Raw genomic sequence first — 16,482 nt, 5'->3', positions numbered from 1 at the left:
ACTTCAAGTCCCTATTTTGTAAGAGAAACATAAAAACAAAATGCATATTACAAAATGTTACAACATTAAGACTAGTTTTAGTTTAAAGGGGTTGTCCAGGTTCAGAGCCTCCATTTTCCAACCTCTATTTTCACCCAGGCAGCCCCCCTGACTTGAGCATCGGAGCAGTTCACGCTCCGATGCTCTCCTTTGCCCTGCGCTAAATCGAGCAGGGCAAAGGCATTTGCAGGAGTTCCGGTGACGAACCAGGCTCTCCATGTCATCACCGTCACTGATGGGCAGGCTTTAGCGCTGCCCTAGCCAGTAAAACGGCTAGGGCAGCGCTAAAGCACGCCCATCTGAGCCGGTGACATCACCGAACACACTGCCAGGCAGTGTGTTATTGTAAACAAAGGAGCCCTTGCCCTGCGCTATCCAGTGCAGGGCAAGTGAGCGCATCGGAGCATGAGATGCTCCGATGCTAACATCAGGGGGGCTGCCTGGGTAAAATATGGGTATGCTCGGGTTCAGCTCTGAACCCGGACAACCCCTTTAATACAATTGTTTAAAAGTTTAAGCACACTTTCACAGTTGTGTCAACCATTTGCAAGTACAGAAGGCAAAGGTTTAACATTTTAGATAATATTTGATATCTTTGGAGTACGTAGTAGGGAAATAACACATACATACTGTGTGTGTGTGTGTGTGTGTGTGTGTATATATATATACAGGGGCGTTGCTAGGTTAAAACATTCGGGGCCTGGGTCCCTGATGTTTTGTCCCAGGCTCCGAATGTACTGCCTGCCAAATAGATCCAACTGTATTGCCGTCCTCAGGATGGCAATACAGTTGAATCTAATGCCGTGCAAGAGCTGAAGGACCTGTGATGATATCACAGCCCATGTAATCAGTTCTAAATGCAGTAGCTGAAAAGGACCTGCGATGATGTCACCATCATGTGACCAGTGCAGGAGAGGACAGCAGTGAAGATGAGAAGACCTGGTGCAAGAACTGAGGTGATGTCTGCTACATGAGGAGAGGTAAGTGAAGGGGTAGATTACTCAGTGTGAGAGGCAGAGCAATGTTGGAAGTTGTAGTTATTTAACTGGGACTGTATGATAGGGCTGAAGGGAGGGAAGTTATTTACATGGGACTGAAAATTGAGGGGGTGATGTTATTTACATTGGACTGTGTGTTGGAGGTGGCTGGTGCAGGGTGATGTTATTTACATGGGACTATATGTTGAAGGCGGCTGTGGGAGGACGTCATATTATTTACATGGGACTGAATGTTGAGGGGTAATGCTAATTACATGGGACTGCATGTTGGAGGTGGCTGGGGAGGGGGTGGTTTTATTTACATGGGGCTGTATGTTAAAGGTGCCTGGGGGAGGGAGTGATGTTATTTACATGGGACTGAATATTGAGGAGGTGATGTTATTTACATGGGACTGTATGTTGAAGAAGGCTGGGGAGGGGGTGATGTTATTTACATGGGACTGTATATTGGAGGGGGCTGGAGAGATGGTGTGATGGTATTTACATGGGACTCTATGGCGGAGGAGGGAAATAATGTTATTTACATGGGACTGTATGGTGGAGGGGCTGAGGAATTATAATTTCTGAGGACAGTAAGTGGAGGAATATTGGTCGACTTACAGAATTGGGCCATATGCATTGGGGCTTGGGCCCCAGATCTTTTGAGACTCTAGCAGCACCCTTGTATATATATATATATATATATATATATATATATATACAGTGGGATGCGAAAGTTTGGGCAACCTTGTTAATCGTCATGATTTTCCTGTATAAATCGTTGGTTGTTAAGATAAAAAATGTCAGTTAAATATATTATATAGGAGACACACACAGTGATATTTGAGAAGTGAAATGAAGTTTATTGGATTTACAGAAAGTGTGCTATAATTGTTTAAACAAAATTAGGCAGGTGCATAAATTTGGGCACTGTTGTCATTTTATTGATTCCAAAACCTTTAGAACTAATTATTGGAACTCAAATTGGCTTGGTAAGCTCAGTGACCCCCGACCTACATACACAGGTGAATCCAATTATGAAAGAGTATTTAAGAAGGTCAATTGTAAGTTTCCCTCCTCTTTTAATTTTCTCTGAAGAGTAGCAACATGAGGGTCTCAAAACAACTCTCAAATGACCTGAAGACAAAGATTGTTCACCATCATGGTTTAGGGGAAGGATACAGAAAGCTGTCTCAGAGATTTCAGCTGTCTGTTTCCACAGTTAGGAACATATTGAGGAAATGGAAGACCACAGGCTCAGTTCAAGTTAAGGCTCAAAGTGGCAGACCAAGAAAAATCTCGGATATACAGAAGCTACGAATGGTGAGAACAGTCAGAGTCAACCCACAGACCAGCACCAAAGACCTACAACATCATCTTGCTGCAGATGGAGTCACTGTGCATCGTTCAACCATTCGGCGCACTTTACACAAGGAGATGCTGTATGCGAGAGTGATTCAGAGGAAGCCTTTTCTCCGCCCACAGCACAAAAAGTGCCGCTTGAGGTGGGATAAAGCACATTTGGACAAGCCAGCTTCATTTTGGAATAAGGTGCTGTGGACTGATGAAACTAAAATTTAGTTATTTGGCCATAACAAGGGCGATATGCATGGAGGAAAAAGAACACGGCATTCCAAGAAAAACACCTGCTACCTACAGTAAAATATGGTGGTGGTTCCATCATGCTGTGGGGCTGTGTGGCCAGTGCAGGGACTGGGAATCTTGTCAAAGTTGAGGGACGCATGGATTCCACTCAGTATCAGCAGATTCTGGAGACCAATGTCCAGGAATCAGTGACAAAGCTGAAGCTGCGCCGGGGCTGGATCTTTCAACAAGACAACGACCCTAAACACTGCTCAAAATCCACTAAGGCATTTATGCAGACGAACAAGTACAACGTTCTGGAATGGCCATCTCAGTCCCCAGACCTGAATATCATTGAAAATCTGTGGTGTGACTTAAAGAGAGCTGTCCATGCTCGGAAGCCATCAAACCTGAATGAACTAAAGGTGTTTTGTAAAGAGGAATGGTCCAAAATACCTTCAACCAGAATCCAGACTCTCATTGGAACCTACAGGAAGTGTTTAGAGGCTGTAATTTTCTGCAAAAGGAGGATCTACTAAATATTGATTTCATTTCTTTTTTGTGGTGCCCAAATTTATGCACCTGCCTAATTTTGTTTAAACATTTATAGCACACTTTCTGTAAATCCAATAAACTTCATTTCACTTCTTAAATATCACTGTGTGTGTCTCCTATATGATATATTTAACTGACATTTTTTATTGTAACAACCAACGATTTATACAGGAAAATCATGACGATTAACAAGGTTGCCCAAACTTTCGCATCCCACTGTATATATATATATATATATATAGAGAGAGAGAGAGAGAGAGAGAGAGAGAGTTATACTTTCTTGTCCATTAGAATGTATAATAGCACAGTTTTAAATTCCATTATTGTTCTACCACAGTCCATCCTAAACCAAATAATCAGACTGGCGGCATTCCTCTCCCTGATATCAGAGGGATCTGCAGCCACCATTTTATACATTTAGGAAAATAAAGCAAACAGAAGGGCAGTTTTCTGGAAAGAAGATAAGAATCACTGTAATAACATGAAATGGCTCGCTTATTGATTCTGCCACCCAACATGTTTATGTGAAAGTGAAGTCAGGGGCCGTTACCCTACCGCAGTCATGCTGGGTTTCTCCACTAACACTACAGTTTAATGACAACCTTGATTTAAAAAAAGAAAAATATATATTTTATTCTCTCACTTAGTTTTTCCCTGTCATTAACATTCTTTTTGTGAAAATTATACCCTCCCTGCAGTGAACTCGTGATTACCAAAAATGAGACTTTTTATGGAAGACTGTGGCTTTAAATTAAAGAATAAGTACAGTACATAACTAAACAGAAAACATATGCAAGACTTATGTGCATAATTAATCATTGTTCCCAGTATATATGGTCCGAGTCTAACTTGAAACTTCTGGGCCCCAATACAAAATCAGTAATAGGCCCCTGCCATTTACAATACTTTCATTCTGTTAGGCAATAGGGCTCGAGTTTTACTGGTGTCAATTTTGCCTAAAGTGAAACACAGTAATAAAGATATGTATCATTTGTATTACACAAAAAACTTTTTTTGTTTGGCCGAATCCTGACATATTTGCTGGGTAGCGACGAGATCTCCACCGGATACCATCATAGTCAATGGGGGCCATCAGGCATTGCAGTAACATTCGGCTATTCGATATCCAGAGAGCTCCAGCAGCTTGCCAGAGAGAGTGCCACAGATGCGAAAGAGGCCTTAGTTGCGCTGTTTCAGTGCTCTAAAAATGGCAGAAAACCAGTGTTAGGTGTGGTGCTGTTTTTTCGGAGGGGGGGGGGGACAGACTTTGTTTTTTTACCAATTGGACATCTGCTTTATGCTTTCTTTACTCACTTTTTTATGACTCTTTTGGCTTGTAAAAATGTTATGATTGTCATTTTTCTCCAGGTGTTGTTTTCCCTAGAAAATACCTATGCAAAATGCCAGAAAAAAAACCTTACCTAGAGCCTTCGAAAATGGCTGATAGACCAAAAAAACATTCAAAACTGAGGATGTTACAAAAACAACACTTCATAGTGTATTCAATTTTGCCCCATTGCGCTACCGCTAACATCTGACAGCAATATTTTAACATAAAACAGCTGAAAATGCTTAAAAAACACTGTACAAAAAAGATTTTTACCTAAAAATGCTGTGTGAAAACATCCATATTGAACTGCATACACTGCAAATTTTTTATGTACTGTTATAGCCCACGTTACTCCACATTATAAAAGGTCGAAATAGTAGGTAAATCCGGCCTTCCCACAGCACATCATAGCCTGGTATGTGAGCCACTTTAGGTTTTCTAACTCCACAGTCAGTAATAGTGTCGATCGCGAATATTCTAATCACAAATTTTTATTGCGAATATTGGCACTTCGAGAATTCGCGAATATCTAGAATATGGTGCTATATCTTCGCAATCGTGAATATTCTAGATTTTTTTCATCAGTACCCATGATCCCTCACTGTTTCTTGCTTGCCGGCCAATGAGAAGGCTGCAATATCTTTAACTTTAGTAGTAGTGTTGATCGTGAATTTTTGTATAGCGAATTTTCCGATTGGCGATTTTCAAAATCAAGAAAATAATGACTGGAGATCTCGAATTTGCGAATATATGACGAATATTCGCCAAAATATTCGCAAAATATCGCAAATTCGAATATTGCCCCTGCCGCTCATCACTGGTCAGTAATTGTACTAATAATTAATTTAAATAGATGTTTGTATACATTGTATATATAATTGCTTTATGAAAGGAGACTGCCTATGAAGAAAAGTCCGAATATCTAGACATATTTCTGCTAACTTCTGAGCTTATGGTACCAATTAAGGCTTGTTTTATTGGGCCATGTTTTAATCTATCTGACCAAAACAGGCCACTTGCAAGATAGTATATGTTTATTTTCCAATGTTTTAATTTTGTATAAATAAATGTTATCCTTTTCTTTCTTTTTTTTTTGTTCAGAAAAACCTTTCCTGAAAATTCATGGTTCATCTCACATTAGTCATGTATATCTAGCATTGGAAGGTCAAAGTGAGCTGAAATTGTCGATAAAAGTTAAAGCATTTCCACCACCTCAAAGTATCTGGTGAGTCACTCTGTGATATTATGTGTATTAGAGAAATACAGTACCTCTTAATAAAAAGGGAGATAAAATGGACATCTAAGGAGGGAAGCCTCAATAGATAACTGACTAGATGGATTCTGACTGGAGATGAGCATATGTCTTGAAATTATGGGTCTGATTTGCACACATTGGTTGTCAGGTTCTATTCAAGCCTGAATAAATTCAACTCAAATTGAAAGTGTTTCAATTGCCCCGAAAAGTCATGTATGACACTTTGAGGACTCCTAGGACTGTATCCAATCCCTTTCCAACTCTTTAACATCAAGACAGCATTAGTAATGTCAAAGTAACAGCGACATATATAGGTATGGGGAAACAGACGATGATAGTTAACCACCTGTTTAAAAACACATTGCCCTGCGACGTCATATTTTTTTTTTAATTAAAAAAATGCCCAAAAAGTATGCCTTCTTCCCTGTCTTCTGATATGCTAAATTACATTTTGAGTGATTTGTCCAATATAAATTACAAAAGTTTGGGAAATTGGTAAGAAATTCACCTAGTTTAGAATAGATTGACGGCTACATAGCCACAATGGTCACACAACAGCTGTCACAGGCAGGTTTGCTGAGTAGCAGAGATCCCATAGAAGTGAATAAGATTTCTGCACCCGTCGCAAGAAATCCAGCACTGGACTTGCGACTTCTATGGGATCACTGCTACTCAGCAAACCTGCCTGCGATGGCTATTGCACAACCAAAGTCGCTGTGTAGCCGTACCCTTATTCTGACAAATTCAGTGGCATGCACTGATACAGGCGTTTTGTGTATGATCAGTTCACCTGTATGAGGTTTGTCTAGTATTATATGAGTTTCTTGAATTCCAGATACTTTATATCATGCTGTCAATTAATATTTTATCCAGTTAGATATCCCATATCACTACATTCCAATTGATTTCAAATTTTCTGACTTTGGAATATTAGATATAGTTTATTAGTCCCAACATATCTCAGGACCATATCTCAGGACCAATATCGTCATAGAAGGAAACATGACTGATGCTCCAGAAAAGGAATGTCCAGCCACCTATCTGTAAACGGAAGTATAATTGATTTAGATAATATTTATTTTGGTCTGTTGACTTGAATCCAGTAGGGCGCTAATAGTAGACCTGGTGCGGTCAGCGCTGCCTCAGCTATCTCTTATCTCATAGTGTGTAATGTAATAAGTAACAGCAAGAGAACCTTTTTGTTTTTTAATTTATGTGTAAAAGTGCAGCTCTGGTAGTGAACCAATAAAGAATATGAGGAAATAAAGGTTAGCAGAAACATGACCACATGTGTGAATGATGTTAAGTAGCAGGATTTAATATCATAAACTGTCATCCTAAACAGAAAACAGAGAAAAGAGAGATGAAACAGCCCGCTCCAGGAATTAGTGGCTGCTTGTTGGGACTGTTTATTTTATGTGTCCTTATTAAACTAAATAACTTATGAAATAACTTCCCAAGATTGCCTTCAGTTACACATCACAATATCTTAATATTGTCTTATATTGCTGTGCTCTTCACAGGTTCAAGGATGGAAGACCAATAGAAAAGAACAGTACATGTTATAAAACCAACCCAGAAAAGCACAGCTTGATTATAAGAAATTTAAAGGAAAATGATGCAGGGATTTACACTATACTGGTCTTCAATACTCAATATAATCTTCAAGACAGTTATAACTTTACAGTGGAGGTCTATGGTAAGTGACAATCTACAGCACATCCAAAAATAGAATTCTTAGGGTAACCCTGCTCCTTGCTAATTTACATTAGCAGCTTAACAAGAAGTAAGGGGATAAATGGTCATATAACTGCATGATCAGACTACGCAAGGTTTGTTTGTGGTCTGTAACCTTGGAGACCAAGTAGATACAAAACAGCAAGATATCATAACCCCTTAGTGACCGGCTTGATTTGGGCCTTAATTTTTTCCTTATCGCCTTTTTATTTTTCCGTCTAGCAGTATGAGGGCTTGTTTTTGTGGGACAAGTTGTAGTTTTTTAATGGTGCCATTTTGGGGTATAAATAACTTACTGATTAACTTTTACTGGAAGGGAGATGGGAAAAAACAGCAATACTACCACTGAGTTTTTAAGTCGCACATTTTGCGGCATTCATTTTTCAGAATAAATAAAATGATAACTTTATTCTCTGGGTGAGTACGATTACAGCAATACCAAATACATATATAAACCGTATATTTATTTATTTTCAATTTTTTTTTTTTTTTTTTTTTACATCTTGCTACTTTTGTTCTATTAAAACCCTTTTTTTGCATCACCACATTCCAAGACCCATAACATTTTTATTTCTACGGAGCTGCTGCATGTAAGGGCATGCTTTTTCCAGAATGACTTGAAGTTTTCATTGGTATAATTTTGTGGTTCATAACACTTTTTAATTGCTTTTCATTATTGGGCGGCAACTAAGCAAAAAGCATTTTTTTTTTTACGGCATTCACTATATGGGATAATTTACATGATATTTATATAGTGCGGGTTGTTATGAATGCAGGAATACCAAACATGTGGGAACATTTTATTTTTCCAATTTTTTCCATTGAAAAGTGTTTTATCAATGGAAAAAAGCATATTTTATATTGGAATTTTATTTATTTCAAAAATTCTTTTTTTTTTTTCTTTTTTTTTTTACTATTTAATAGTACCACAAGGAGACTATAACAGGTGATCTTTTGATTGCTTCTAAAATACAATACACTATCCCTATAGTACAATGTAAATTATGAATTTTTTTAATTACACCACCACCCGGCCGAACCTGTGAAAGGAAGTGTGCTTACCTGATCCACACTGCTCAGTTCTGGCTCCATGGATCCCAGCACTTCTGGACCTAGCATGTAAATTTTCTGCACGTACAGGGTCATGATTGCTGGTACATGTACCACTAGAGTGATGGATTGTTTTACCAGCGTAAACAACAGACACATTTGCTAAGATGCACGTGCTATGATGATAAAGAATTTTCTTGGAGCAACTGGAATTTTAGAAGTTTTTTTTTTCCTGAAATTCTCAAATTGACATTTAATAGATGAGCTCAGCTTGGGCACAGGTGTGAAGGACATGGTGTACTAATAGGGCAGGTTTCATATACTGCATTCTTTGTAGAAGCTCCAAAAAATAAAAATGACCTGTTCCCATTATCCCCAGTTCTGCCTTTAACTGATACAGATGTGAAATAAAAAAGCAACACAACTGTGGCATGAACGGCCAAGTACTGGACTCCCAAAAGGGACATAAAACCTGCAAATGTTCCTGTTTCAGATTAAGCTCAGGATAGATCATACAACTTTGCTCTCCAACAAAATATCTCCAGAGTTTCTGGAATTTCTACTTTCAAAGACTATGATGTGACTTGTAGTGAGTACAAAACATAAGTGAGAATTGAATAAAATTTACAGTATATGAAGGTGCTTCTATGCATGATGTATAAAAGATGTAAAGTGATTGGAGAAACTGACAAATTAGAGCTCAGTAACTGTATTATGTATTAACGTACATGCAGATATTAGATTTTGTTGAGGGGGCACACTGGAGTTCCGGACATTTTCTACTAAAGCTGGACAGCAGTTCTTCATGACTTCCACACTTATACCGGCTCATCATGTGTTCTCACTAGGGAGAATGGAGTACACTAGTGGCTAGCCTTTAGGGTCCATTCACACGTCCGTGGTGTGTTGCGGACCGACAAATTGCGGATCCGCAACACACCCGGCCGGCACCCCCTATAGAAATGCCTATTATTGTCTGCATCTGCGGACAAGAATAGGACATGTTCTATCTTTTGCGGAGCTGCGGACCGGAAGATCGGGGCCGCGCTCCGCAAATGCGAATGCGGACAGCACACTGTGTGCTGTCCGCATCCATTCCTTCCCCGTAGAGAATGAATTGGTCCGCACCCGTTCCGCAAAATTGCGGAACGGATGCGGACCCATTTGCGGACGTGTGAATGGAGCCTTAAGGTAGCTATGTATTTCAGCAGGACCAGTGACCTAATGTGCATAGTGATGTCCCTACCAGAGGAGTACATAGAAATCATGGAGCCCCATAGCAAAACTCATAGCCCCCCACAAATATAAAGTACAATGTATGTTATATATATATGTGTGTGTGTGTGTGTGTGTGTGTGTGTGCGTGTGTTAGAGCACGGCAATTGCTTAGCAATGTCAGGGCAGATTCTAGCTTTTCTGCTTCCTAAGTCGAAAATTGAAATGTCATCAGCATTTCTAGCACCACATATATCTTACATTCAATGTCTTCCCTGATGTAGACATCCTTTTTCCTTATCTTCTTCATTCAGATAAGACCACCATGTCATTTGCGTCTTGTCTCTGTAGAGTTTGACACTCAGACATCATAGATTCCTCTTTTTCTATCACCCCCCCTCATACTTCCTGACACTGCCAGCAGATTAACTGGGTCAAGCCCATAGGGGGAACCTCCCAGGGGGGGGTTCATTGGCTCATACCAGTGGGCCTGGGGTGGGGAGTTCTGGAGTTTGCCTGCCGTCCTCCCCAAAAAAAAAAACATGAGATTCTTGGTGGCCTCATAGTGTTTCACTAGGTCCACCATTTCCAGGAGATACATGGCCAATCCAGTGCTGGAGAGGGGGTGGCAGCGCCCTCCAGAATATGTCAGCCAATAGTCTATCTAGCATAGCCGTGGAGTAAGTCATAATACTGGGGTCTCGCGGGCTCAGCCAGCTTAAACCCCCACTGATGTACCTGCTGGGCCCGGACCAACACATTCACCCCCAGTCTTGACATAATCTAACCCTTTACCTTCGGGTACTCGAAATACACCTGTTGGGACTCTGATGCCAGGAAAGGAGCGACGACCTCAGCGCACTGGTCTCGTGGCAGCTTTTCCCTCGTGGCAACTTTCTCGTACATCGCCAAGTAGGTTTTGATGTCCTCTACGGGTGTCATCTTATGGATCGGACTGCTTTCCGGGCTTCGTGGACGCTTGGGGTTGCTCCTGCTGTCTGCAAAAGCAATCACCTGTTGTATAAGCAACTGGTTGGTCTCTTGCTGCTGCTTATTAGTCTCCCGTTGGCGCAGGTTGGTCTCTCGCTGCTGCAAATTAGCCTCCATGAGGGCCTTCACAACAGCCTCCATTTTGTTGTGGGGCATAGGTTGAAATACAGCTGGTTTGATGTACGACATACAACTGTGCCCAAAAATGCAAACCCAAAAATATATCGGCATTCACTCCAGCCTCACTGCGCTTGCCCGCATCCTCCACCAATTATGGGGATTCGCTCTGGTAGAGTCAAAGTACACCACAAATATAAGAAAGGGGCTGGAGACTCATGGTGTCTCGATGCATTTTAAAAATATCCATCAGAAAAACCTGAAAGGTGAACTAGTGAAGGGGAACTGTAGAGGAGGAGATGTCATAGCAAAAATAGACAAATGTGAAGTAAGGTGGAAATATGAAATGAATACGTTACAACCAAGGGAACTTAATGTTGAGTTTGATCTGAAAGCATGTCTCAAAAGTGGATAGTTTTATATTTGTAGTGATATAAAATAAGAAAATGATAAGAAAAGTGGTGTCAATGTATGGAGTGCATTATGAATGGTAGTAGTAGGTGAAGTGACTTGAGAGAGTAGTGAAGAGGGGCGTCTGAGTGGGAGCTTAGTGGTGTTAATTATTGATGTCTTATACTGTCAATGGTTGTCCTTTTTTAAAGAAGTTTAGTTTTATATCTGTAGGACTAATTTGTGGTTGGGTTTACACTTAAATCACCTACAGGTGGAGTGGGGGGAGTGTGGAGTTAAGCTTAAAGGGCTTGTGGGGATTATTTTAGATGTGCGCCCCTGACGAAGCCAAAGGAGCGAAACCTGGGTCGGGCTGTGAGAGGACGCAGGAGTTTTATATATCTTATACCTGTTTTATAGAAGTCTTGTGAGTATAATAAATCCATTTATATTTACTGTGACTTACAGTACTTCACTATGGGGAGGAATTTCTGATATCCGTAGGTTCACGACAACAGCGAAGATAGGAACAGAAAAACAAAACAGATCTACATTCACCTGATGTGCCTACATTCCGCCTGTGTTTGCGAGTGCACTTGCAAAGATACATTGGTGATTGTATAAACGGTGCGTCACTATCAGTGCACCTTCTCTGATGTTTCACAGGATGTTTTATGATAGAAGACGTCTTTGAGACTCGATTCCACTGTGGGAAAGGGAGAGTGATAATACCTGTGATTAGTTGTGCTGAAGAAAAAGTGCCGCCTCATACATACATATTACACCCCCAATATTATGCCCACTCTGCTTCCCAATGCCCCAAACTACTGTACTGTATTACAGTACCATACAGATAGTCCCCCCCCCATAATAATAGTGCTCCCAGACTGCCCCCAGTTGTAAAATTGCCCCCTACTGTACCCCCAATAGCAACTCCATTAGTAGTAATGCCCACCATATTATTTATTTTTATATATTTATTTTATGCACTTATATAGCGCTACTATATTCTGCAGCACTTTACAGACATTAGCATCACCATTAGCAACCAACTGTCCCCAATGGGGCTCACAATCTAAGTTCCCTATCAGTATGTCTTTAGAGTGTGGGAGGAAACCGGAGTACCCAGAGGGAACCCACGCAAACACGGGGAGAACATACAAACTCTATGCAGATGCCAAATAATAATGCTCCAAAGTACCCCCAATATTAATACTGCCCCCATAGGGCCCCCGATATAAATAAAGCACCCTATAGCACCCCCAGCAGTAACAAGGCCCCTCTATAAGGCACCTTTATAGAGCCCACAGTAGTTATAAAGCCCACTATAGTGTCCCCAGTATTTATAATGTACCCTGTATTTATAAAACCTGCTGCAATGCCCCCTGTATTATAATGCCCCCTCTGCATTGAAAGTATATATAAAGTATATATATTGGTCCCTCTGTAGTATATAGAATGGCCCCTCTGTAGAATGGCCCTCCTCCGTAGTATATAGAATGTACAATAGTCCCCATCCGTGGAATGTCTCCCCTCTGTAATATAGCTCCCCTCTGTAGAATGGCCCAAACTGTATTAAATATAATGTCCTTCCACTAGTATGGTTAGCATACATACATTTAAAAAAAATACTCACCTATGTTCCTCTCTCCTCTGCCATCTACTTTTCCTATGCTCTCCTGCATCCTGGCATAGGCAGTCATGATGACATCACCATTTCCTCCTGTGTCAGCTCTCACGCAATGATATTATTACATCACTAACATTGTGACATCATCCCGTGAGACGCGGAGCAAGAGCCTCAGTGGCCTGAGGCATATGAGGGTGCATGGCGGGGAAGGGAGCGAGAGTCTCTCGTGCCCTGCCATAAACTTCCACCCCCTCAATGGCAGCCAGGTAGGTTGCCCAATCCCCCAACCTCACAGGCCTCATAGCAACTGGCTGGTCTGCCTCTATTGGCGGTACGCCACTGGTCCCTACTCTTACTTACCAGATGTTGGAGGTAAGAAGGGTTGAGTGTGTTATAGTTCAACAAGCCTATTCTTTTGTTCTCAAAAGAGAGATAAGCTACTGCCTGAGGTTTAAAGACAATATTCCAAGAGGCGCCCCATTAAGAACACATGCAGCTAAGGCTGAGCATGCATCCATATGGGGAGTCAGAAGTAAGATCTGTAGACCTAAGGAGTGTCAGAGGGTTTTGACTATTTTATCATGCCTGGATTAGTATTGCAGAAAGACTGTTTGTAGCATTATATCCAGTAGATAAACACAGTGTCATGTACCTCTGAGATCTGCAGTAGTGTCTCCACTGTGAGTCAACCAGCCAGGATACAATGGAAAGGATAAGAGCTTAAAGCTGCTGGCACTCTAGTTGAACCTCACAGACTTGTAAGATGCATTGGCTGGAGCATAGAGATAGCTGGAGAGGAGTATGGCAGACAGCAGCGAATGGCCTTCTGAAGTACACTCACAATCTGGAGAGGTCTGTTGGCTAAAGCTCAGAGACCACTGGAGCAGAGTATGTCAAACAGCAGGGACTGGCAATTTAAAGTGACACTTAAGGACTGTTGAGCTGTCTCAGATGGAGCGTAGAGACAGCTTGAACAGAATATGGCAGACAACAGGGGCTAGCACGCACAGATTGTCCAGACGTGTCAATTGGAGTACAGAGGCAGATAGATACAGCAGAGTTCAATGATAAAAGCAAGTTTTTCAAGACTTAGCTAAATGAAATTAATCTAATATTCTTCCCAATCTTATACTCGTATTAGGATTTACCAGATTTTATGTTGTAATTAGTGTTGTGCATAATGTTTAGTCTTGTCATAAGCCTAAAATACAGCACAGAATATCAGCTGTTTTCACTTATGAATGGTCCTCTCATTACACAAACGTGATTCCTGGTTAGATGACATCTGTTGTAAATTAAAGCAAAATATGAGTATGCTAAATGATAAGCAGATTGTAATGTGATAATCAAAAATAAATTCACCTTTAACACAAGGGCTTTGCTAGCAAACAAATAGTTTTCCTCTTACCGGGGATATCTTGCTATTGCTGGAGGATGTTTGAAAAGGAATCTTTTCATGATGATAAAACAATCTGCCAATTTAGGCTGTTTATAAGTCTCAGCCTTATTCAGCTCATCATCCTAAGGGAGTGCAGTCTCTTGGCTTAGCATGGAAAAAGGAACTGACTTAAAAAAAAATCACAGGATCTGTTCTTAGAAGTAGTGTTAAAGCTGCACTTCAGTGGATAAGGAAACAGTATGTGTCGGATGTGCACATTCAGCAACGGGAATACACTGGTTCACAGTAACATTCCCATCTTGGTAGCATAGGTGCTTTTCTATTTCATAGTGAGGATAATATATATCTTTTCTATTTGACTCAATGAAAACTCCTTTTTACTCTCCCTCAAGAACAGAAAAACAATGTCCACCAGGCTTTCTGGTTGCCAAAGGAATGGGAGTTACTTAAGAAGTTGACAGTGTTAGAAAGAACCACTTTGAAACTTCTGTCATACATTAGTCCCTCTCAAGTATTCCACTGTGCGCAAGTTTCATAGCTTTGTAGATTTTGTATTTAGTTTTTTGTCATTCCATTTAAGACAGGACCAGAGCTAAAGAAGGAAAGCAAAAAAGTGAAATATATATAATTTTAAAAGAAAAATGTAACTAATAACTACATTGGAGCTTGAAAGTTTCTGAACTTTTCAGAATATTTTATATTTCTGCATAAATTTGACCCTAAACAACATCAGACTTTCACACAAGTCCAAAAATACTAGACTTGGATTGCTAATTAGTCCTGCACATAGGCTTTGAAGAATTTTAACCCATTTCTCCATATAAAACAGCTGTAGCTGTTATGTTGGTGATTTTCCTCCCATGAACTGTTTGCTTTAGGCCCTTCCACAACATTTCTATTGGATAGGGGTCAGGACATTGACTGGGTCATTCCAAAACCTTAATTTTATTATTTTTTAATGACCTGTATGCTTGGGGTTGTAGTCTTGCTGCATGACCCATGTTCTCTTGAGATTCAGCTCATGGAGAGATATCCTGATATTTTCTTAGAAATTGCTGGTTGATTCAGAATTCATTGTTCTATCAATGATGGCAAGCCATCCTGGCCTAAATGCAGCAAAACAGGCCAACAATGATACTACCACCACTGTATTTCACAGATGGGATGCGGTTTTATGCTGGAATGCAGTGTTTTCCTTTCCCCAAACATAACGCTTCTCATTTAAACCAAACAGTTCTAATTTGGTCTCATCCGTCCACAACATATTGTTCCAGTAGCCTTCTGGATTGTGCAGGTGATCTTTAGCAAACGTTAGATGGGCAGCAACATTCCTTTTTAGAGAGCAGTGACTTTCTGTTTGCAATCCTGCTATACACACCAAAGTTGTAGTGGACTCATGAACATTAATTAATGTGAGGAAGACCTTTATTTGCTTAGAAGTTACCTTGGATTCCTTTGTGACCTCACAGACTATTACATGCCTTGTCCTCCGGGTGATCTTTGTAGGTTGACCACCCCTAGGAAGGATAATAATGGTCTTGAATTTACTCCATTTGCACTCAGTCTATCTGACTCAGAAACCTGATTGGTGGAGTCCAAACTTTTTAGAGACAGCTTTGTAACCTTTTCCAGCCTTATGAGCATCATCAACTTTTCTGTGCTGTGATACACTTCCACAAACGTGTTGTGAAGATCAGACTTTGATAAATCCCACCTCTTTGAATAAAATAGGTCGCCCACTCACACCTGATTGATCCCTGATCTCTGGATCTCACTGCCCAGGAGAAAAAGCTACAACATACCATTGATCCTGCCAAAGTGGTGACTGTGGCTCCAGTCAGTTCTAAGCATGCCTGTGAAGTCAAGAACATTCCTGATGTGAAGAGAATAGACTCTTGGCTACCTGTGAGGATAACTTTGATGATTATCTTGTTGTGAAGAAGTGTCTGCTTAGAGCCGGCCTTTTAGGTTATCTTTCTATTTCCACCACTGTCCTGCCTTCCCCCCTGCAGGCATGATACCCAAACTACTCACCATGTTGCTACATCAATTCTTCTGCCTTGTGCTACATCCTCTTTCTCCTTTGGCCCACAAGCACTCACCTCTGGCCTCTTAAAGGTCCAGTGACCCTAGCCAGTATCTGGGGGTACCTGAGTATATACGCCACCCTCTCCAGCTGGAGGGTGCCTTCGCTTTAGGTTCCCTGGTGACCAG

General features: G+C 40.7%; 1 protein-coding gene across 1 annotated transcript in view; it reads left to right on the top strand.

Annotated features, from left to right (window-relative positions):
* Positions 1-16,482, top strand: part of LOC120977993 (vascular endothelial growth factor receptor kdr-like) — a 207,603-nt gene that overhangs the window by 105,376 nt on the left and 85,745 nt on the right. The window contains exons 8-9 of the mRNA XM_040406207.1: positions 5,587-5,710; positions 7,264-7,439. Coding sequence (XP_040262141.1) covers positions 5,587-5,710; positions 7,264-7,439 — 300 coding nt within the window. The remainder of the gene's footprint in view (positions 1-5,586; positions 5,711-7,263; positions 7,440-16,482) is intronic.

This window comes from Bufo bufo, chromosome 8 (assembly GCF_905171765.1).
Source record: "Bufo bufo chromosome 8, aBufBuf1.1, whole genome shotgun sequence".
In the NCBI taxonomy this organism is placed as follows: Eukaryota; Metazoa; Chordata; class Amphibia; order Anura; family Bufonidae; genus Bufo; species Bufo bufo.
The sequence above is the reverse complement of the archived record's forward strand: the minus strand, read 5'-3'. Positions and strand labels throughout refer to the sequence as shown.